Source organism: Urocitellus parryii, chromosome 10 (genome assembly GCF_045843805.1).
Source record: "Urocitellus parryii isolate mUroPar1 chromosome 10, mUroPar1.hap1, whole genome shotgun sequence".
NCBI classification, from domain to species: Eukaryota; Metazoa; Chordata; class Mammalia; order Rodentia; family Sciuridae; genus Urocitellus; species Urocitellus parryii.
In genome coordinates this window covers 125,398,657-125,423,430 of record NC_135540.1, presented here as the reverse complement: position 1 = coordinate 125,423,430, position 24,774 = coordinate 125,398,657, and the positions used below count along the sequence as shown (strand labels likewise).

The 24,774-nt window shown below is 34.4% G+C and overlaps 1 protein-coding gene across 1 annotated transcript in view; it reads left to right on the top strand.

The window, feature by feature from the left end:
* The window catches only part of Tbc1d19 (TBC1 domain family member 19), a 132,668-nt gene that overhangs the window by 36,630 nt on the left and 71,264 nt on the right, over window positions 1–24,774 (top strand). Inside the window, exons 5-8 of the mRNA XM_026403122.2 lie at window positions 4,612–4,686; window positions 5,831–5,894; window positions 7,091–7,137; window positions 10,538–10,648. Of these exons, the coding sequence (XP_026258907.1) occupies window positions 4,612–4,686; window positions 5,831–5,894; window positions 7,091–7,137; window positions 10,538–10,648 (297 nt within the window). The remainder of the gene's footprint in view (window positions 1–4,611; window positions 4,687–5,830; window positions 5,895–7,090; window positions 7,138–10,537; window positions 10,649–24,774) is intronic.

The window sequence follows — 24,774 nt, the reverse complement described above, 5'->3', positions numbered from 1 at the left end:
TGCTTAACAAATGAAATTCCTTCTCCAAAGCCGAGCACTTAAGAATTTTTACTATCTGTCCCCAGCTTCCCTTTCCACATTGTCAATCTCTGCTATCTTAAAACTGTCCTGTGTACCTATCCAAATGATTCTTTCTCTTTCCTTTTTGCATTAACACTTTCAGTATTTTGTTTTCCTGTCCTGGAAAGCCCTTTCTGCTTACTTGCATTGTGAAAATTCATCTATTGTGTGAGAACCAGCTCAGATGGCATCCCTTTTTGATTTACTGTGTAATCTCAATCTCGAACTTTTTATTCTCTTATCATTTTATAGCTCTCCTTTTACAGTTGCATTCTTTAGTAATTTCTGGTATATCTTTCTGACTTTTGCTTTGTTTCTTTTCAAAGAATTAACAGTTTAAAGGAGTTTAGTGAGTTTGTGTTGGATTATCAGTAAATGAGTTTGCTGTTTCTTCTATCCATTATTACAATATTTAATTTTAAAAATATTTACTTTGAATTCCTACTGAGTAGAAGACACTATCTTGTAGAGATTTAGATATAAATTAGACACAAATTCTGCATTTAGGTAACTATATGTTTTATAATTGAAATAAGACTTGCACACAAGTAGCTGAAATACAAGGTAGAAAGTGTTATGTGATAAAAAGGAAGTGCCCAGGAAGTCTTGTAGCAGAACTGGAAACGACAGGGTATGGGTGTTTTCTTAACAGGTTGTTCTTTGCTCTTTGTAATAAAAAAACAAAAAACAATGTTGACTTCAATCACCTGACTGAGGTAGTGTTTGTGAGTTTTGTCTACTATAATATTAATTTTCCCCCCTCCTCTTTCCACACTATGCTCTGGATGGAAATCACTATGTACAGCCCACACCTAAGGAGTGGGACATTTTTGTTCCACCTCCTTGAGGAAAGAGTATCTACATAAATTATTTGGAATTCCTTTGTATAAGTTGTTTCTTTTCCCTCATTTATTTGTTTAATCATTTATTTATATCAGTATAGAGTTATGGCTTGCTTTATTTATTTATTTATTTTTATGGAGCTGGGAATAGAACCCAGGGCCTTGTTCATGTTAGGCAAGTGCTCTACCATTGAGATACACCTGCAGTCTAGACTCATGGATATTTATTTTATACTTGAGATTTTAATCCAGTACTACTTTATTTTGATGCTAACAATTAATTTGGCATGTTAAAGCAAGCTCAGAGTTCTGCTATGAAGAATGCTATTTATTTTTATTTATTTCAGTGTTATTCAAAGTTGTGTGATCTTAAAACCCTATTTCCATGTAAAATACATTGGGTATGCTTCAAATAAAGTAGTATTTGAAGAAACTTAGGTATGATGTTTATAAATGCATGAATTTTCTTGTGAACAAATACTAGTCAGCATATAGAGCTCTAATTATTTGCCATGTATCATTTTGGTGCTTTAAAAGTATCCACTTCTTTAATATTCATGACAACTCTGTGAGGCAAGTTATTATCAATTCAGTAATATTAGCAAAAATGAGAATCTTGTTATTTATATATTACTTTAGTTCTTATTCCCTTTCTAACTGGTCTTTCTGCATTCTGTATTGTCACCCCATTTCTTAAAATTTTCAAGACTTTCAAGATAAGAGTTTTTCAACTTTACTATAGCTTACAAGGCAATAAACTGTCTTGTGCCTCTTTACTATTTCAGTGTCATTTCTTGTCTTCTCACACTGTCCATCCATTCCTTCCATTCATCTCGTCATTCTCTTCTCTCAAATAGTGTGTAATCTCCTTCATTTGCTCCAGCAGAACTTTTGCTTATACCATTGCTTCTACCTGAAACTGCCTCCCCTCAATCCCATATATTTCTGGATAACTTACATCATTTAGGTTATAAGGTGAGAGGACAGTTTCTTTAGGAAGGTTCTCTAACTCCCAAATCTCAGATACTCAGGTTTTCCTGTGTCTCCCATCTTCTGCCCAGTGCTTTCACACCACAATATTTCAATTGTTTATATTGTCACATAAATTCTGTGGTCTCTATTTTCACCACTGTGTCTCTGGCTCAGTGCATGGATCATGGGAGGTGCTCAATGGATATTTCGGTAAATTATGGTTTAGTTAATAATTAATTAAACAAAAAATAGAAAATGTACCCTACTGTAAAATATTCATACAGTTTAAATTTCACCTCTAAAATATTACATAAAGGAAACAATCAGAAACATTGAAATTTATGTCCATGATCATAGTAAGGAATCTATCCAGTCCAAACTCTGGCAGGTATTCATCTCTGATCTACTTTCACTTGATGATTTCTGGGACTGGGGAACACCTGATTTCATTGAGTTAAGTCTTATTGTGGTTAAAACTTTCTACTTGTTTGAATGCTTTGTTCTCATATTAAATGCTCATATGGTCTTTATAACTTTTACTCACTGGTCCTAGTTTTGTGCTTTGTAGGTATTCATTATGTTAATGAGTGAGTCCATGAGTGAAGAAGACATGAATGAATCTACTTAATAACAATTTGAGTTCTTGAGGGAACATAAAGTATGATCTAGCTTGAAAGCAGTCATTTGCTTCTGCATCTTGGATTTCCCCTTATTGTCAGGAAATCCTATTCCTGTTTATGATGTCTATGGAAATGACTCCACTGATAACTCCAGACTTTGATGAAAATGACTTCTCTGACCTTCTAACTGAGATTCTTGCAAGGAGTACCTTGTAAAAGTCTTGACCACCTTTTCATTATCTTATAGATATGGGACAGGAAATGGAGAAGACATAGCCAACCACTGGGATCTCTTTTTTTATTATTTAAAAAAGGATTTTTAAGAAAGTGGTATGAGTTCTATTGACAACGAGAAGTTTTGTTATATCTAGCTTCTTGTTTCTTTGCTCATTCTTTTATGGTCTTTCTGTGGTTTATGGCATATAGACTGATATACTTCTTAGGAACTTTTTATAACTCATCTCTTGTTATTTGTGTATCAGTCTTATCTCCTCCCACCTCCACCATAAAAGCAATGTATTTCTTAGTGAAACAAATGCTGTTTTATCCATCTTTAGTAGCATGTATTTAATTGGTGTCCAGTAAATATTTGTCAAATCAATGAATTTTCATTATTTGAAAAGTCAGATGTTATATATTATTTACTCTCATTCTAGCTATAAAAAGCCCAGGTTTTCTAAATTGAACATCCTTTTCCTCTTGTCTTCCCTAATTTTTAGTTCTGTTCTTTCTTTTGTTGTGAATTTTGTCTTAGTTCCTGTTTCTTTTGTGGATCAAAGAAAAAAATGATAAAGATTTGATCAGCATTTCTTCAGTTCTTAAGTCTTTCTCATTCTGTTCTCATGTGTTTCTTTTTACATTTCCACATTTGTAAAATGAGGGTAAAGAAACACATTTTATATATTTAATAAAATAATATATGTAAGCACAAGTAAATTATATAGCCATTTTCTCTTCTCTTTCCCATTTAGAACTTTCTTCTGATGTCTAATTTGTTTCCAGTATATTTTTTCTTTTAACTGTTTTCACCATGTATAATATCTAATGTTAAATGTTAAGTGGTAAATCAAAATTCTTAGTACAGTGGGAGATCCACTTAGTAGAACTGTGATAAGTCACTTAAAAATGTACTTTATAATTTTAGTGTTAGGGTTAGGGGATCCTGAATTAAAAAAAAAAAAAACTGTGTGTTTGGAACAACTGGAAAATTTTGAATGAACTAAATATTAGACAATATTATGAAATATTGTTAATATTTTAGGAGTAATAACAGTATTGTGGTTTGTAGAAGAAGGTATTTATTCTAAGAATGAACTCTAACATATTTAGGGGTGAAATGTCATGTTTAGAAAAATTACAGTGTAATAGCTGTACATTTTTATTTTAATAGGTTGTTATTGGGATTCATAAGTATCATACATTTACAAAATAATTAAACTTAATTTACTCTTTTATTATCTGCATTTTCCCTAATGATGTTTATCATCATATGATTTATTGGCATTTTAAAATTTATCCACATTTCTATTCTCAACTAGAATGTCAGTTCTCTGAGGATGGAGACTTTCTGTTAATCACTGCTGTGTTAGCTTCCCATTACTATAAAAAAGTAACTCAGATGACTAACTTATAAAGACAAAAGGTTTATTTTGATACATGGTTTTAGAGGTTTCAGTCCATGATTGAGTAGACTCAGTGCTTTTAGGTCTCTGGGAGGGTTGCTGAAGAACATGTTGCAGGGAGCATATGGCAGAGTGAAACTGCTCACCTTATATCCACAACCCCCAGCAAAGCCATGACTCAGTTACCTAAGGACCTACACTTGGCCCCACCTCTCACAAGCTCTGCCACTTCCCAGTTGTGCCACCCTGGGAACCAAGTCTTTAATACTGTGGGAGACATTTAATATTCAAGTTGTAGCACTGCTTGATTCACAGTACTAAGGATACCTGACACATAGTAAGCAGTAATCAGTATTTGTTGAGTGAACTTATGAATAAGGTTAACAATCTCAACCAGCTTTACCATTTCTGTGTAATTCATAATAACTTTAATATTTTTGATTAGTTCCAGTGTTATTAATGAAAAATAATAATGAATTGTCCCTTATATTTTAGGGAAGTTGGGAAAAAAGAATTTTGAAGAGTTTAAATAGTATGTGCACTGAACTGAGTATCCCATTGGCACGAAAGGTACTTTTTAACATTTTTATACCTAAGTATTTTATTGTGAATTAATTACAAAAAAGAATGATGAAATTTTATAACTATTAGGCACATTATTCCTTTTTAACTAGTATATTAGCTTGTTTTAAAATAAAAATCTGTAAATGCCAATCATGTGGGTATATTCTATATAGATTTCTATTATGAATGCTTAATTATTATTCTAACAAACCTTTTTTGAGAATAAGTAGAAATGTGTAATTTATAGTATAGATTATTTAGACATTTAGCTATAAAAATTATGAGCATACTTAAAAGATTTTAATTACCTTTCATCTCCTGACATTTTGGCTAATTCAGCACAGTAGTCATAATCTTGAATTGGAGATGGAGTTTAGGCATACTATGATCTTGTAATAGGTAATGTAGTAGTAATATAGGAAATGAAAAGAAAAATTTATCATCTCTTTGCAGAACTAGAATTCCCCTTAGATCTAATACTCAATATTAATCTGTCACTCTGGGCTTTGGTGGGTTAGAGATGGGAAAGAAGAGAAAGATCATGTGGCACATTCTAGATTCTACATAGCTGTCCACAAATAAGAGAAAATGTTTCCCTTCATTTTATTCACCCTACCTACTATTTACCCCTGTGGTTGACAGATATAGTGGATATTCTTTTGATAATATCCCAAGACAAGCCACTGAAGGCACCAGAACGGTGGTGTAAAAAAGGAATAAATTTATATGAAAACTGTCTAAATATGTAGTATTGTATAATATACTGTCTTTCATATAGGAAGATGATGCTACTGACTCACAGTCACACTCTCTTGGCCAGTCCCCCTTGCGATGCATTTCTGAGATTGCTGGATGGGGTAAGAGATGTAGTACGTGGCTGAGGAGCAGTTTTTATTTGTGAAACTTACTGGCCAGTACAGATAATTTATCTTCTTTTCTTGGACTCATTAGCACCTTGAGACTAGATATAATGTAATAGTTAAATAATTAATTTAAGTGTAATTCCAAAAAGTTTCACCATATTTAATAAGATTATTTTTCCTTCTGTTATGGTAGATTATTGAATTTTTAAATAAGTTATTGATTCTTATTTTTAAACTGCATTGCTAAGTTTCAAAAATAAAACCAATGTGAAATTTACCTTTTTTAGAGACCAGTTGGAGAACAAAAAGAACTGCTCAATAAATGGAATGAAATGGGAACTGATGAACCAGGTACATGAAGAATTTTCTTCAAAATGGAGTAATGGGAAAAGAATTGTCTTCCTCACTATGATTCCAGAATAACACAATAAGTAATTCTCTTGAAGGATAACAACTTTTTCTCCCCACTGATTTTTCTGTCATCTGTTTTGTTTGCTTATATTCCTACTTTGCAATTTAAGAATTCCTAACTTTGATCTGTGTTTTCCATTATTTTGAGGCTATTTAAATTGGTTATCCTTTTTAAAAGTAGCATTTTAAAACATTTTTACAAAAGAGTAAACAAAATTTGCTGATTCCCAAGACTCTTATCTTTTAATTAAGGTAAAAAATGTTTACCATTTTTGTTGGTGCATTATAATTATACATAATAATAGAATTAATTATGTCATATTTGTGTAAGCATATAATTTGATTAGTCTCATTCCCCTGTACCTTCCCTTTCTCTCTCTTCTCCTTTACCCTCATCTGCTTGCTCTACTGATTTTCCTTTTATTTTTATTATTATTTTAGTGCATTATAATTGTATATGAAAACTGTATTCATTATGGTATTTTTGTACTTAGATATAGCATAATTTGTTAGATGTCATTCTCCAATAGTTCCCCATCCCTTTCTCTCCTTTATCAGTTTCCCTTCTATTTTTATGAGATCAAATCAAGGTAAAAATTGTGTAACAACTGTACTTCATTTATTATGATAAATGAATACCTATAATTGTACAGACAGACAAATACATATTCATTCTCCTGCCCTCCCTCTACTGCATTAAAAAAAAAAGTCAAGGCAATAGGTTAAGAAATAAGTGTCTTAATAGAGGAAGCGGTGCACAATTAGAATTGAAAAGGGGAAACAGCTCAATATAACTAGAGGAATTCACTAATAATGCATTGTTTATATTCCAAGTACTTGGAGAATTCCCAAATAGAACCTTTATATTACAATGACAATGTTTTGTTAACTCACTTCTAAATAATTTATTTTAATTTATCCATGAGACTTAATTTTTTCTATAATATGCCATTTAGGCTGGAAGGAGAGAGATTGTATTCATTTTTTTATCCCAATATTTAACACAATGTATGACAAATAATCAGTACTCAGCAAGCATTTGAATTGATCTGTTTGCACAGAAACAGAGGAAAGAGTCATTACTACTAAGATTTCACATATTAACTGAAATTTTGTTTTAATCTGTCTTATCCTAGATTTAAGCCTTTTCCGACCTGTATATGCACCTAAGGATTTTCTTGAGGTAGGTTCAGTTGGATAATTATACATATACAGATGAAGGAATAATGTGAGAGAAATGATAATGTAAAAAATATCTCCAGGCAGAGAAATCACCCTGTAAAATACCCTAGAGCCACTGAAAGAGTGGAATGGCATCAGAGTTGTGTTTGGATTGCTCCTTGAAAATATATTGGAATATGGAAAGATTAGAGGCAGATAAATTAAGTAGGAAGATTTTACTTAACAAATAAGTGATTATAAATCATGTAGCCTGCAGCCTGCACATACTGGTATTCAGTACATCTTTTCCTTTTTTATTCCTTCCCTATTTTAGGTGTACAGGGAAGGAAAGTATGAGGGGTCAAACTGAAAAAAACAGCATTGGAAATGGAAAGAATTTAACAGAGTTGAAGAAGATTTTAAGGAAGATTTGGGAACTGAGTAGATATGGGACTATGATAAAAAGAAATGATAATGCCTCCCATTGTCTAGATTGGGTAGTTGGGCAGAGGTATTTGCTTGGGATGGAGAATATAGGAGGAGGGACATGTCCATTAGTGAAGATGAGTGTAGTTAAGTTTGAGAAGTATAGCAAACATCCAACTGAAACTCAGTGGGCAATGGGAACTCGTTTTAATTCACCCAAGTTTAATTCTACTCTTTCTCTTGGATCTTGCATGTAATACTGTCAGTTTTACCTTTAAAATGATATCCAGTTCTTATCATCACTACTACTGCCACCTCCAGGCTATCATCTTTCATTTGGACTATGTAATAGTGACCTAACTGGCCACTACTTGTCCACCTAGAATCTGTTCTTAGCACAACTTTCAAATGAAATTTAAATGCAGTTCAGAACTGGTCACTCTTCTTTTATTCAGTGGCTTCCCATCTTATTCTACATAAAATCCAAAGTTATGACAGTGGCCCAAAACACCCTCTTTAATCTGATGCTCCATCATATCTCTGAGTTTATTTCCTGTTACTTTTCCTCCTGATTTGTTCTATTCCAGTCATGTTAGCCTCATTGCTTTCCCTCAACTTTCTTCCAAATACCCCCCTGCTTGTTCCTTCATTCCTCATATCTTTGCTTAAATATCACCTTGGCAAAGCACCCCCTAACTCCCTGGTTGGATTTCTTTATGTCTTTCCAGCTTTTTCTATACAGCAATTATCGTTTTGTAACCCATTCTTTCTTTATTTTGCTTATTGGCTGCTTTCTACCATAACAATGGAAGGTTGGATGGAGGTTTTCTTTCTGTTTTGTTCATTGCCGCAACAATTACACAGTGTCAAGGAATTGACAACAAGCACAGGACTTCATAGGGTCACCCCATTAGACTTTTTTGCAGCATGAGTAAACACAAAGAAACTTACATTTCCAGCAGCATTCCATCTGTCCTTTGTTAGTTGTATAACATATGCTTTGTTCTTTGGTTATAAAGTATCAAGATCATGAGGGCTATCTTGGTCTGTTAAATCAGGGACAAGTTTTTCAAGAGGGTCTTTTATACCCCCATTGGTTAAATCGGGTGCCAAAAAATTTTTTCAAGATATAACATAAGTAAGCAAATATGGAATATTTCCAGGGAAGGTGTGGATATTAATTAGCCCATTACAGATGATTAGTTAGTATATTTCTTCTCATCTTGACTAACGGGTCACATTACGAGATTTACAGGTATCCCTGGAGGTAAGAACAAAGCTACCACAAACCAGCTATGAATTAATTCTATCCTTAACTGGTCTGTCACCAACAGGAAGAATAGTGCTTAGCACATGGTTACTTAAGGACTGGAATTTCATGTAATTTTTACAAAGATAATTTTGTAATAGCTTATAACATCTTGTTTCCTTGAGGACTATTGCTGAATTTGTTCTTTTATTAGTCATACTGAGATATTTTTCTTTAATTCAATAATATTTTCTTAATTATATCTGCATTTCTAATATTTTCTCTTTTCTGTTATCCATATATTCAGTTTCTTCTCCACTTGCTGTTTTCTGCTTGGGAATTGTCATGCAGTATAATTTTTTATTTATGTAATTAGGCTAAAGTTATGCTGTTCTATACTAATGTACGTTCAACATTGTTTGTTAAAACAAACATTATTTGTTAAAACAAACACCATTGATATTCCCAATTGTGATATAATATATATAATTTTAGAAAAGTCATTTGGCCTCATAACTCATTCCATTTTATCAGCCATTGGTTACCAACTCCTGTTGCCTTCTTCAGATATCATGGTGTTCTGTCATTATAGTCTCCTCCACTGGACTTTTTGTGGTTTCTTTTTCTCAACAGTCTCAATTAAAAATCTTTTTAGGTTATTGTTATTCTGTCCAGAAAAATATATGTTGTTAGAAAAATAACAAAACATTACCAAAGATGGGACTGGGGTTGTGGCTCAGTGGTAGAGCACTGGGTTTGATTCTCAGCACTGCATATAAATGAATGAATAAAATAAAAGTCCATCAAAAACTAAAAAAAAAAATTTAAAAAGTTACCAAATAATAAATTTATCTACATATCCTTACATAGCAGTAACCATATTGTTATTATACTTATTATTTTATTTTTGTTTTTTTGGCACTGGAATTGAACTCAGGGGTACTTTACCACTGAGTTGCATCCCCAGAACTTTTCATTTTAATTTTGAGAACTAATAATGTTATAAACATTTTTCATAGCCATTATATAAATGGAAGCCTATTAGGCTATATTTTATTATATGAATTAACCCTAATTTACTTAAGTCATCTCCTCTAATAAGATATTTAAGTTGTCTCATATTCTTCTGTTATAATAGTGCTTGATTAATAGTCTTTCGTTGTCCAAATTTCATATGGAATGCACTGCATGAAATTTCATATTCATATTCCATACTCATAGAAGTAAGATTACTAGATTTTAAAGGATATACAAATATCTAAGATGATTTTTATCTGCAAACTTTTGAAAGCTGTAACAGTCTTTTTTCTTAGCTGTGCTTTTGAAATTTCTCCTTTTGTTTTTGTTTGTTTCGTTGGATTTGGTTTAGAGGAGATACCCTGCAATGTTATTCTACCATCTTCCTCAAAATCTTATCAATTTCTGTTTTTAAAAGTCTTGGAGTTCATTTTAAAAATTTTTCTGGTAACTACTTCCATGTTGTAATCAATTTTTATTTTCTTCACCGTCAAAAGATTTTTTTTCTAACTAAATTCTTAACTTTTTAATTTTATAAAGTAGATAATTAATTAGGATATTAAAACCATTTTAAAAGCATATTTATGGTATTGTATTTTAATATTTCAATACAATTTTAAAATGTGATTAAAATATATGTATAACTCCAAACAGTTTTTAATTTTTTACTGATGTACCAAGAATATCACTGCTTGACAATTAACCAATTTTGTTGGATTTGTTTTTAAAGGTATTAATTAATCTTCGCAACCCAAATTATGAAAATGGTGATTCTCTTAGTTTCAGGACTCATTTGGGTTTAATCCAAGTTCCTCTGAAAGTAAAAGACATTCCTGAATTGGTAAGTATAGGCATTTTAAAATAAGTTAATGCACTTTAGAAGATAGCCATTAAAAATATTATATTGCAGCATGTGTCTAAGGTAATAGAGTAATGTACTCATTAAACAAATTAATAAAAGTAACATTTCTTTTTTATTGCAAATATGTACATAGACAAAGTGGGTTGCTTTTCTTGTAGAACTCAAAGTGAGTTTACATATTGATCTATAAGTGCTTTTGCTTATTTCTTATTTTAATAAACAGCATAGATTTATAAGACGGTTTATGGAGATTCAGGTTCCTGTTTTATGGCTATAAAAATGATTGGAACAAACAGTGAGTTTTATAAAATTATTTTTAAGCAACTACATTTTATTTAATTTAACCAGCTTCATGGAGCTTGTAACATGGTGAAGCACTGAAGGAAACAGGGAAATAAGGATGAATTAGTGACTGCCATTGCTCTGGAGACCATCACATTTCAGAGAGAGGTATTAGCTTTAAAATGAAATATAGGGCTGGGCGCAGTGGCTCATGCCTGTAATCCCAGCTGAGGCAAGAGGATCAGAAGTTTAAAGCCAGCCCCAGCAACAGACAGGTGCTAAGCAACTCAGTGAGACCTTTTCTCTAAATAAAATAAAAAATAGGACTGGGAATGTGGCTCAGTGGCCCAGTGCCCCTGAGTTCAATCCCTGGTACTCCCCTGCACCACCAGAAAAAAAAAAAAAAGAAAGAAAGAAATATAGGGAGATGGTAGAGTTAATGTATTTTCACTCCTTCTTCATTAATCACCCCCAAACCAATAAGGAGTACTGAATGTAAATACTATCTGTGTTTAAATAGGAAACACCTTAGAACTCTGTGCTTTAGTGTTTTAAAGGAGAGCTCATATTAGGGGAAAGGCCAAACCTGAATACCTCTAGAAGATGAAAAATGTGGATGAGAGGTGTCCGTAATCAATTCAATCTTTTAACTCCAAATCCAGCATTTTGTGCTCTGCTTTATTATTTCTAGAACTGGACCCTGTAAGCACTTTCCCCTTATCAGCTGGCCTAATGTTAGCCTTTGTCAATAGAAAGTTCTAGAAAGATACTGTTGGGGTGTAATATGAGGAAAGAGCCTCCCTTCGTGGTTCCTGTGTGCAGAAACCAGCCGATACGCATGCAAGAGGCCCAGTAATACTCTTTCAGCAGCGCTCAGCAGCCTAGCTCCTGAGACTATATTTTTGTGTTGTTGTTCTGCCCCTTTTGGGCACCACCCTCTGTTTTTGTGGCAGCCACTTCCTCTTCATAAATGTCTAAATCTTGGCTTTGAGGACTGCTAAGTTCTTAATTTCTTCTTTGTTTACTCTCATTCAACTGACATGTCATAGTTTCTGCATTTACTAATTCTGTTTTTCCTTCTTCACATTTCATTACTGGTTTCATAACTAAACACTGACTTACACAAGAAGGAAAATGATTTTCTCCATAGAACCTGGAAGGGCCCAGGAATCAGACACTATGTGTCACAGAGGCCATGGTGATCCAGAGGACTGAAAATAGAAAAGTATGTGGAAGTCTGGGTCAAGAAGATATAGACTCCAAGATTCCAATCCCTGTGCATAGTTAGGTAACTCTTTCCCCACAGGAGATCAGAAGTATATTCACCAGACACAGAATCAGAAAGGCTATAAACTCAGAAACTTTAGACATAGACAGGGCAAGTATCAGGCATGGAAAACAGAGGGATTAAAAAATATTCTGCCAAATAGTGAGAAAATACACTTATTCCTATTACCACTACTGTGCCTTTCCCATCCTCCACCATCTCTAGAATACCAGAGAAAAGACTAACATATGTAAAGAACCCTTACAAAAAACAGACTGGCTGGCTATACAGTAGCCTCATGGTGAAGCCCAGCTCACTGTATGTCTAATCCTTGAAGACTGAGCTTCCAGGCAGTTTTTTTATTTCCTTATTTCTAAATATGAATGAACAACCTTGGATCCCTAGACATTTGAGCTCTTCTAATTTGAAAGACAAAGACCACAACTAAATCCAAGAAAGAAACTCCCAAAACAAAACTGAAAAACCAATTTAGGAAATGATTATTAGTAGGTATTTCAGGTTTGGGTTTATGTTCACACAGGATGTAATTGGCCATAACTTGATTCACTTAAATTTGTGGAATGATATAGGACAGGAAATGTATCCCATTAGCATACCAGCACACCATGATCAAATACATCACTGAGAGTCCTTAAGCACAACATAGGGAAGTCTTATACACAATAAAAACCATTTCTCATGATGCACATGGACATAGCTTCCAGGACTTCTCAAAGGGCACCACACAGGGCAGCTAGGGCCTATGTTTTCCAGTAAATTTTTTTTTTTTTTTTTTAGATTTTATTTTTTACAGTGCTGAGAATTGAAACAAGAGCCTTGTGCATGTTAGTCAAGTGCTCTACCCCTAAACCACAGCCATAGCCCTCCCCCCAAAACTTAGTACTATAACTGGCATTGCTCTGAGCATTTTTTGGTAACCCAGTACATTTTTAGGGAAATAGTGCTGGGAGAAGGTAAACTGAAGGTCATCTTGATATGGACATTTCTTCCTGATAGAAAACTTTTTTTATTATTATTAGTTGTTCAAAACATTACAAAGCTCCTAACATATCATATTTCATACATTTGATTCAAGTGGATTATGAACTCCCATTTTTCCCCCGTATACAGATTGCAGAATCACATCGGTTACACATCCACGTTTTTACATACTGCCATACTAGTGTCTGTTGTATTCTGCTGCCCTTCCTATCCCCTTCCCATCCCCCCTCCCCTCCTCTCCCCTCCCCTCACCTCTCTCTACCCCATCTATCATAACTCATTTCTCTCTCTTGTTTTTTTCCCTTTCCCCTCACTTCCTCTTATATGTAATTTTGTATAACAATGAGGGTCTCCTTCCATTTCCATGCAATTTTCCTTCTCCCTTTCCCTCCCACCTCTCGTCCCTGTTTAATGGTAATCTACTTCTCATGTTCTTCCTCCCTGCTCTGTTCTTAGTTGCCCTCCTTATATCAAAGAAGACATTTGGCATTTGTTTTTTAGGGATTGACTAGCTTCACTTAGCATAATCTGTTCTAATGCCATCCATTTCCCTGCAAATGCCATGATTTTGTCATTTTTTAGTGCTGAGTAATACTCCATTGTGTATAAATGCCACATTTTTTGATTCATCCATTCATCTATTGAAGGGCATCTAGGTTGGTTCCACAGTCTAGTTATTGTGAATTGTGCTGCTATGAACATCGATGTAGCTGTATCCCTATAATGCGCTCTTTTAAGGTCTTTGGGGAATATCCAAGAAGGGGAATAGCTGGGTCAAATGGTGGTTCCATTTCCAGCTTTCGGAGGAATCTTCATACTGTTTTCCAAATTGGCCGCACCAATTTGCAGTCCCACCAGCAATGTACAAGAGTACCCTTTTCCCCACATCCTTGCCAGCACTTGTTATTGTTTGACTTCATAATGGCTGCCAATCTTACTGGAGTGAGATGGTATCTTAGGGTGGTTTTAATTTGCATTTCTCTGACTGCTAGAAATGGTGAGCATTTTTTCGTGTACTTGTTGATTGATTATATGTCCTCCTCTGAGAAGTGTCTGTTCAGGTCCTTGGCCCATTTGTTGATTGGGTTATTTTTTTTCTTATTGTCTAATTTTTTGAGTTCTTTGTATACTCTGGATATTAGGGCTCTATCTGAAGTGTGAGGAGTAAAAATTTGTTCCCAGGATGTAGGCTCCCTATTTACCTCTCTTATTGTTTCTCTTGCTAAGAAAAAACTTTTTAGTTTGAGTAAGTCCCATTTGTTGATTCTTGTTTTTAACTCTTGTGCTATGGGTGTCCTATTAAGGAATTGGGAGCCTGATCCCACAATATGTAGATTAGAGCCAACTTTTTCCTCTATCAGACGCAGAGTCTCTGATTTGATATCAAGCTCCTTGATCCATTTTGAGTTAACTTTTGTGCATGGCGAGAGAAAGTGATTCAGATTCATTTTGTTGCATATGGATTTCCAGTTTTCCCAGCACCATTTGTTGAAGATGCTATCCTTTCTCCATTACATGCTTTTAGCACCTTTGTCAAATATAAGATAGCTGTAATTTTGTGGATTGGTCTCTGTGTCCTCTATTCTGTACCATTGGTCCACCCGCCTGTTTTGGTACCAGTACCATGCTGTTTTTGTTACTATTTTTCTGTAGTATAGTTTGAAGTCTGGTATCGCTGTACCGCCTGTTTCACGCTTCCTGCTTAGAATTGCTTTTGCTATTCTGGGTCTTTTATTTTTCCAGATGAATTTCATGATTGCTTTATCTATTTCTACAAGAAATGCCTTTGGGATTTTGATTGGCATTGTATTAAACCTATAGAGAACTTTTGATAATGTTGCCATTTTGATGATGTTGGTTCTGACTATCCATGAACAGGGTATATTTTTTCCATCTTCTAAGATCTTCTTCTATTTCTCTCTTTAGGGTTCTGTAGTTTTCATTGTATAAATCTTTCACCTCTTTTGTTAGGTTGATTCCCAAGTATTTTATTTTTTTTGAGGATATTGTGAATGGGGTGGTTGTCCTCATTTCCATTTCAGAAGATTTGTTGCTGATATACAGGAATGCCTTTGATTTATTCGTGGTGATTTTATATCCTGCCACTTTGCTGAATTCATTTATTAGCTCTAGTAGTGTCTTTGTAGAAACTTTTGGGCCTGCTAGGTATAGGATCATATCATCTGCAAATAGTGATAATTTAAGTTCTTCTTTTCCTCTCTTTATGCCTTTAATTTCTTTCTTCTAATTGCTCTGGCCAGTATTTCGAGAACTATATTGAATAGAAGTGGTAAGAGAGGGCATCCCTGTCTTGTTCCAGATTTTAGAGGGAATGCCTGATAGAAAACTTTAAAGAAACTTAATATTATCAGATAATAGCCAATACTACTCATGAATTTTAAAAAGAATTTCATTAACATAACAAAACTAAAATTAAATAATTAACGAACTTTTTGAAATAGGAGCTTAACATATAAAACAAAAATTGGTATGAGGACATGGGTTGAAAAAGTGGCAGGAAGGAGCTAGGCAGTGAGTCCTGATCTCCTCACAACACAGAAAATGGGCACTGAAAGAAAAGTAGAATTGAGAGGTGGGTGACAAAGTAAATGCTCTAATACTGAACATTACAAAGTATGAGAACTGGAGAGACCTAAAGATTGGTTACCAGAATAGAAGGTAAATGCAGAGTTCCCTAGCCCCAAACCTGAAGTGGGGAGAAGCAACAGAGAAAGAGGGTGCAAAAAATCTCTTAAGCTCACCCACTAAAACACATTTGGAAAGGCAGATAAAATTTAAAGTGTGACAGGAACAGCAGGGTTCTTAAAACAGAGCAAACAGGGGCTGGGGTTGTAGCTCAGTGGTAGAGCCCTTGCTTAACACTAGTGTGAGGCACTGGGTTCCATCCTCAGCACCACATAAAAATAAGTAAACAAAATTAAAAAACTGTGTCCATCTATAACTAAAAATTTCTTCTTTTTAAATTTTTAGAATTTTATTATTTTTATTATATATGACAGAATGCATTACAATTCTTAATACTCATATAGAGCATAATTTTTCATATCTCTGGTTGTATACAAAGTATATTCACACCAATCCGTGTCTTCATACATGTACTTTGGATAATAATGATCATCACATTCTACCATCATTTCTAACTCTATGCCCCCTCCCTTCCCCTCCCACCCCTCCACCCTGTCTAGAGTTTGTCTATTATTCCCATGTTCCCTCTCCCTATCCCACTATGAATCAGCCTCCTTATATCAAAGAAAACATTCCACATTTGTTTTGGGGGGTTTGGCTAACTTCACTTAGCATTATCTTTTCTAACTCCATCCGTTTACCTGCCATGATTTTATTCTCTCTCTTTTTTTTTATTTAAAGAGGTTTTTAAAAATTATTTATTATTTTTTAATTGATTTTAAAAAAATGACAGTGGAATGCATTACAATTTTTATTACACATATATACCATATTTTTTCATATCTCTGTATATAAAGTATGTTGATACCCAATTCGGGTGTTTATGCATGTACTTTGGATAATGATGTCTATCACATTCCACCATCATTTCTAACCCCATGCTCCCTCCTTTTCCCTCCCATCCCTCTTCCCTGAGTCAGACTCCTTATATCAGAGAAAACATACGACTTTTTTTGGGGGGGATTGGCTAACTTCACTTAGCATTATCTTCTTCAGTGCCATCCATTTACCTGCAAATGCTATGATTTTATTTTCTTTTATTGCTGAGTAAAATTCTATTGTGTATAAATGCCACATTTTTTTTTTAATATCCATTCATCCACTGAAGGGCATCTAGGTTGGCTCCACAGTTTAGCTATTGTGAATTGTGCTGCTATAAACATTGATGTGGCTGTGTCCCTGTAGTATGCTGTTTTTAAGTCCTTTGGGTATAGACTAAGGAGAGGGATAGCTGGGTCGAATGGTGGTTCCATGCCTAGATTTCCAAGGAATCTCCATACTGCTTTCCATATTGGCTACAGCAATTTGCAGTCCCACCAGCAGTGTATGAATGTACCTGTTTTCCCACATTCTTGCCAACACTTATTGTTGTTTGTCTTTATGATAGCTGCCATTCTGACTGGAGTGAGATGATATCTTAGAGTAGTTTTGATTTGCATTTCTCTAATTGCTAGAGATGCTGAGCATTTTTTCATATATTTGTTGATTAATTTTATATCCTCTTCTGAGAAGTGTCTATTCAGGTCCTTGGCCCATTTATTGATTGGGTTATTTGGTTTTTTTTGTGCTTAGCTTTTTGAGTTCTTTATATACCTAGAGATTAGTGCTCTATCTGATGTGTGAAGGGTAAAAATTTGCTCCCAGGATGTAGGCTTTCTGTTCACCTCACAGATTGTTTCTTTTGCTGAGAAGAAACTTTTTAGTTTGATTCCATCCCATTTATTGACTCCTGGTTTTAACTCTTGTGCTATAGGAGTTTTATTAAGGAAGTTGGGGCCTAATCCCAAATGATGAAGATTAGGGCCTACTTTTTCTTCTTTTAGATGCAGAGTCTCTGGTTTAATTCCTAGGTCCTTTATCCATTTTGAATTAAGTTTTGTGCATGGTGAGAGATATGGGTTTAATTTCATTTTGTTGCATGTGGATTTCCAGTTTTCCCAGCACCATTTGTTGAAGATGCTATCTTTTCTCCTGTGCATGTTTTGGGCACCTTTGTCTAATATAAGATAATTGTAATTTTGTGGGTTAGTCTCTGTGTCCTGTATTCTGTACCATTGGTGTACCAATCTGTTTTGGTGCCAGTACCATGCTGTTTTTGTTACTATTGCTCTCTAGTATAGTTTAAGGTCTGGTATAATGATGCTTCCTGCTTCACTCTTCCTGCTAAGGATTGCTTTAGCTATTCTGGGACTCTTTTTCTCCCAGATGAATTTTATGATTGCTTTTTCTATTTATGAGGCGTGTCATTGAGATTTTGATTGGAATTGCATTAAATCTGTATAGTGCTTTTGGTAGTATGGTCGTTTTGATAATATTAATTCTGCCTATCCAAGAGCAAGTCTCCAAAGTCATCTTTGATTTCTCTCTTTTTAGGGTTTTGTAATTTTCATTATGTAGATCTTTCACCTCTTTCTTTAAGTTGATTCCCAAGTTTTTTGTTTGTTTGTTAGTTTGTTTTGTTTTGTTCTGGTTTTTTTTTTGAGGTAATTGTGAATGGGGTAGTTTTCCTCATTTCCTTCTCAGTGGATTTGTCACTGATATACAGAAATTTTTTTTTGGATTTTTTTTTTTAGTTAAAAAAAAGCAAAAAAACAGAGCACAGCTTAAAATCAAATCATGAAAAGAAACATGAGCCAGGGGTCTGCAGCCATCTTATGGAGCCCTCAGTCAGCCAGTCACCCCCTTAAATCAGCATGGGATCTTCCCACTCCCAGACAGCTATAAATTAAGTGAGAGGGAAATCCCCTGCAGTGAGCCCCCTTAGGAATTTGTCCAAAAAGAAATTCTAGAAGCACGACTTTTAGCCAAAAATCACTGAAAACCTCCTTTTCCCTTCCCACAAATAAGGGAAATGGGCTGACAAGGGTCTGTGCTGCAAGTATACTGAGTCCTGCTTGTCTCAGTGACCAAAGCACTGAGCAGCCTGTACTCAACTCAGAGACAGCAACTAAGCAGCTTAGTTCCCAGGCAAGAGAAACAGATTGACCAGGACTTCATGATCCCTGACCACTGGAAAGAGGTACCATGAGAAGCCTAGGGACTGTCCCGCATGGCTGTTCTAGAGGGAAGTTGCGTAAATATCCACTGACATAGAGACCCAGTTCCTGGATGGTGAAACAGCCACAGACAGAAGGCTGCTAGAAGAAGTTCCCTAAATAACCCAGGAAACTTAAGCAGAAGATACAGTTACCAGAGTCTAGGCAACAGGAAGTGATTGCTCCCAGCTTTAACTGGTACCCCAGCCTGACCCGTGATCACAACTGGTAAGTGAAAGGGCATTGTTTGGATACTGTCAAGACCTTGCATCAGATATAGTTAATAGAGGAAATCAGTGCCTGTTTTAGTCAGCTTTTTCACTGCTATGATTAAAGATCCAACAAAAACAATTGTAGAGGTGGAAAAGTTTATTTGCGGGTTCACAGTTTCAGAGGGCTTTGTCTGTACCTTACCTTTGTCTAGGTAAGGTAGAACATCATGGCGGAAGACTGTGGCAGAGGGAAACAGCCCACATTTGATGAAGAAGCAGAGAAAGTCCACTTGCCAGATACAAATATATACCCAAAGCCATGCCCCCGTTCCCACTTCTTCCAGTCATACCCTACCAGTTTAGTTACTACTCAGTTTAATCCCTAACAGGAGATTAATTCACTGATTGGGTTAAGACTCTTACAACCTAATCATTTCTCCTCTGAACCTTCTTGTACTGTCTCACATGTGAGCTTTTGGGGGACACCTCACATTCAAACCATAATAGTGTCCATCATTCAAACCCGGGGCAGTGGAAACTAGAACCCAGGTGAACCACCTGAGTCCCTTTACCACAGTACCTCAAAAAGTGGTGTTTGTTAGGTGAATACTTCTTCACAAGAGAACACCTGTGGAAAAACCACAACCAGAATTCCTTCACTCACAGACAGCTACCAAGGTCTTCACCACCATTAAAAATATCCTGAAGAGGAGAGCAGGTACATGATAACCTACAGAAGTCACAGGGTCATGCCACAACACTGCATCCTCTGAGTAGTCAGCTGCAGGCCCCTGAGCTGACAAATCAGAATTGGCTGGTGGGAGATATATAGCAATGAGGGAATTGACTCCTGTGCCTCTGAAACTCTGGTGAGATCCCTAGCCAAAGAAGGATGGACATCTACTAATTGTCCAATGAAATTCAAACCAAGATTCAAACAGAATTTACTTCACTTTGATATGGTTTACTATAAATAACTCTGACATCATTTTAACATATAACTAACTCTTTTTAAAAATTTTTTTTTTTGAGAGAGAGAGAGAATGAATGAATCTTTTTTGTAGATGGACACAGCACAATGCCTTTATTTTTATGTGGTGCTGAGAATCGAACCTGGGTCCCGCCCATGTTAGGCGAGCGCTCTACTGCTGAGCCAAAATCCCAGCCCAATATAACTTACTCTTTAACTTGAATGTAATTGTTACACCAATAACCAATATTGTACCTTCCACCCATTTGAATGTATTTCATCTAATAGTTTAAAGCATTGATTAGAATCAATCTTGCTATCTTTGTTTTCCTAGCTGTAGTTTATACTTGCTCTTCTTATCTCCTATTTATCCTCTTGCATTATCTGCTACTGCTCCAAATACAACATCATCAGTGTATTTCTCTTTTCTGCCTTGGTGTGGATTATTCTTTTTTTTTATTATTTCTCTCTCTTTTTTCTTTCTTAATTTCTTTCTCTCATTTTTCCTCTCCTTTTTGCCCAATCTTTTTTCTTTCCCCCTTTTAGCCTTCATTTAAGATTATAGTGATTTTACTAAACTTAATAACTAATTTTTGAAACATTATAGGACTTTATTATAAGCTCATACCTGGATTTTAGGAACTGTGGAGAACAATAGCAACATGTTTTTGATTCTTGTAAGGTTGAATTGTACAAGTCTTGACTGGTGCTTATATTAAAATCATCAGAAGTCACACATTTACTAAAAATATCTGGATAATCACTCAACTCTTAAGAAAAAGAAGCTCACATAATATTACCTCACTTAAAAGAAGAAGTGAGAACTATACCAGTAGATGGGTGGACATACAAACAGTATGAAAAAGCAAGGGAACAAATCATCTCAAACAGCCCATAATGCTTCAACAACTGACTGCACTGATGCCAGAACAGAGCAAATGTCAGAGTAGGAATTTAGAAAGTTCATAGTTAAAATGTTTTACAAGCTAAAAGAAGATGTAAGATGTGAAATTAGAAAGAAATTATAGAAGTGAACAAGAGATTTTGAAAAAGAACCAAACTGAACTTTTGGAAATGACTCAATAAACGAAATTAAAAATTAAATAAAAGAGATTAGACCACTTTGAGACAGACTTTCAGGCCTCAAACACAAATTATTTAATCTTGAAAATAAAGTTGACCATAAAGAAAGGATGTTAAGAGACCATGACAAGAATATTTAGGAAATCTGGATAACATCAAGAGGTCAAATTTAAGAATCATTGGGGTAAATCAAGGCACTGACATATAAACTAAAGAGATACACAGTCTTTTCAATGATTTAATATCAGAAAAATTCCAAACCTTAAGAATGAGTTGGAAATTTAAATACAAGAGGTATGTAGGACTTCAAATATACAAAATCAGAATAGATTCACTCCAAGACACATTATAATGATGTGTCTATAAATGCCTAACATACAATGAGGATAGAATTTTTAAAGTTGCAAGAGAAAAATGGCTGGTCACATTTAAGGGTAATTCAATCCAAATTGATTTCTCAACCCAGACCCTAAAAGCCATGAGGGTTGGAATAATATATACCATGCTCTGAAAGAAAATGAATGCCAACCAAGAATACTATACCAAAAATTAAGCAAAATTAAGCTTCAGAATTGAAGATGAATTAAAAACCTTCTCTGAAAAACAGAGGCTAAAACAATTTATAATCAGAATGCCTGTAGTAGAAAACAGACTCAATGAAATATTTCATGAAGAAGGAATGAAAAATAGAAATGAAAATGAGCATAGGGAGGAATTGTACTATAAGAATAGTCAAAGAATCCAGTGTGATTTAAACATTAGAAATAAATCAAAATGGCAGGAAATAAATATCAGCTCAATAATAACATTGAATGAAAATGGTCTAAACTTTTCAATCAAAAGACATAGGTTGGCAGATTGGATTAAAAAGTAAAGCCCAATAATATGCTGTCTGTAGGATACTTACCTCACAAAGACAAAGGTAAAAGGATGGGAAAAAACATATAATTTACATAGGATGCATAAACCAGCAGGGGTAGCTATTTTCATATCACCTAAAGTGGACTTCAAGTCAGAATTAATCAGAAGAAACAAAGAAGGTCACTTCATACTGCATAAGGGAATCATACAACAATAAGATGCAATGATTATAAATATTTATGCCTCAAACAATGGTGCATCTACATACATAAAACAAATCCATCTCAGTATTAATAATCAAATAGACCACAATACAAGAATACTGGTTACCACTGGATAGATCATCCAAATATAAACTAAGTAAGATTCTGCAGAACTAAAAAATATAGTTAATAATATGAACTTCACCGACATCTGTAGACTATTTCATGTGTCAAATACTGAATTCACTTTCTTCTTGGTGCCCATTGAACATCTTCTAAAATAAACCATATTTTAGGTCACAAAGAAAATCTTAGCAAATACAAAAAAAAAGAGAGAGAGATAAGACCTTTCATTCTGTCAGATCAAATGGAATGGAATTATAAATCAATGGTGAGATTAAGAAAAAAAAGAAAATATGCAAACATCTGGAGATTAAATAATACACTTCTGAATGATGAATGGATAACAGAAGAAATCAGGGAAGAAGTAAAAGAATTCTTAGAAATAAATAAGAATCGTGGTACAATATATCAAAAGCTCTGGAATAGTATGAAGGCAGGTCTAAGAGAAAAGTTCATAGCATTAAGCTAATACGTGAAAAGAATAGAAAGATGCCAAATAAATAATCTAACATTACATTGCAAGGCCTTTAAAAAAGAACAACAACCAGCACCAAAATCAGTTTAAAAAAGGGGGGGGGGATAATTAAAATCACAACCAAAATGAATGAATTTGAGAATTAAAAAACAATAAAAATGATCAGTGAAACAAAAAGTTTATCAAAAGGATAAACAAGATGGATAAACACTTAACCAAACTAATGAAAGACAAAGAGAAAACACTAAAATTAACAAAATTAGAGATGAAAAAGTAAATATCACCACAGACAGTACTGAAATCTTCAGGGTCATCAGAAACTCCAATAAATAGAAAATATTCCAATAATATAGAAATTCCTGAAGATATCAACAAATTCCTAGAGACATATAACCTGCCCAAATTGAACCATGAGAATATAGAAAACTTAAACAGATCAATATCAAGTAATTAAATTGAGGCAGCTATCAAAAGATTTTCAACAAAGAAGTCTGGGTCTTGAAAGATTCTCAGCAAAGTTCTACCAGACCTTTAAAGAAGAACTAATACCAAGCCTCCTCAAATTTTTCCATGAAATAGAAAAGAAGGGAACACTGCCAAACTCATTCTACAAAGCTAGTATCACCCTGATACTAAAATCAGACAAAAAAATCAAGGAAAAGAAAACCTTAGGCCAATATCCTTCATGAACATAGATGTAAATTCCTTAATAAAATATTGGAAGGCCATATACAAAGACACATAAAAAAGCGCAAGTGGGTCTCATCCCAAGAATGAAAGGTCGGTGCAGCATATGGAAATCAATAAATGTCATCCATCATATTATTAGCATCAAAGTCAAGAATCATATAATTATTTCAATAGATGTAGAAAAAGCATTTGACAAAAAATAGCACCCATTCATGTCTACAGCACTAGAATAACTAGGGATACAAAGAACTTACCTCAATGTTGTAAAGGTTATATGTGACAAACTCAAAGCTACCATTATTGGAGAATGGAGAAAATCTGAAAGCATTTCCTTTAAAAACAGGAGCAAGACAAGGATGCCTGCTTCATCACTCCTATTCAAAACAGTTCTTGAAACTAAAGCTAGAGCAATCAGGCAGGAAAAGGAAAATGAAAGGATATGAATAGTAAAAAAAAGACCTCAAACTATCTCTGCTTGCTGACAACATGATCGTATATTTAGAAGACCCAAAATACTTCACCAGAAGACGTCTAGAGCTCATTAATGAATTCATTAAAGTAGCAGAATACAAGATCAACACTCATAAATCAATTGCATTCCTATACTTCAATTATGAACCTGCTGAAAAAGAAATTAGGGAAACTGTCTCATTCATAATTGACTTAAAACACAAAAATAAAATACTTGGGAATCAATCTAACAAAAGATGTGAAGTACCACTACTGTGAAAACTGTAGAACACTGAAGGAAAAAATTGAAGAAGACTTTAGGCAATAGACCGCCCGTGTTCTTGGATGAGCAGAATTAATATTGTCAAAATGACCATACTAACAAAAGCACTATACAGATTCAATGCAGTTCCCACCAAAATTCCAATGACATTCTTCACAGAAATAGAAAAAAATAGTCATTTGGAGAAGAAACTCAGAATAGCCAAAATAATTCCTAGAAAAGTGAAGCAGGAGGCACCATAATACCTGACCTCAAATTATACTTCTGAGCTATAGTAGCAAAAACAGCATGGTGCTAGCACCAAAACAATCATGATGACCAAATAGAATAAAAGACACAGACAAATCCATATGAGAACAGTTATCTGGTACTGGACAAAGGTGCTAAACATATATGTTAGAGAAAAGATAGACTTTTAAATAAATGGTGCTGGAAAAACTGAAAATCCATATGTAGAACAATG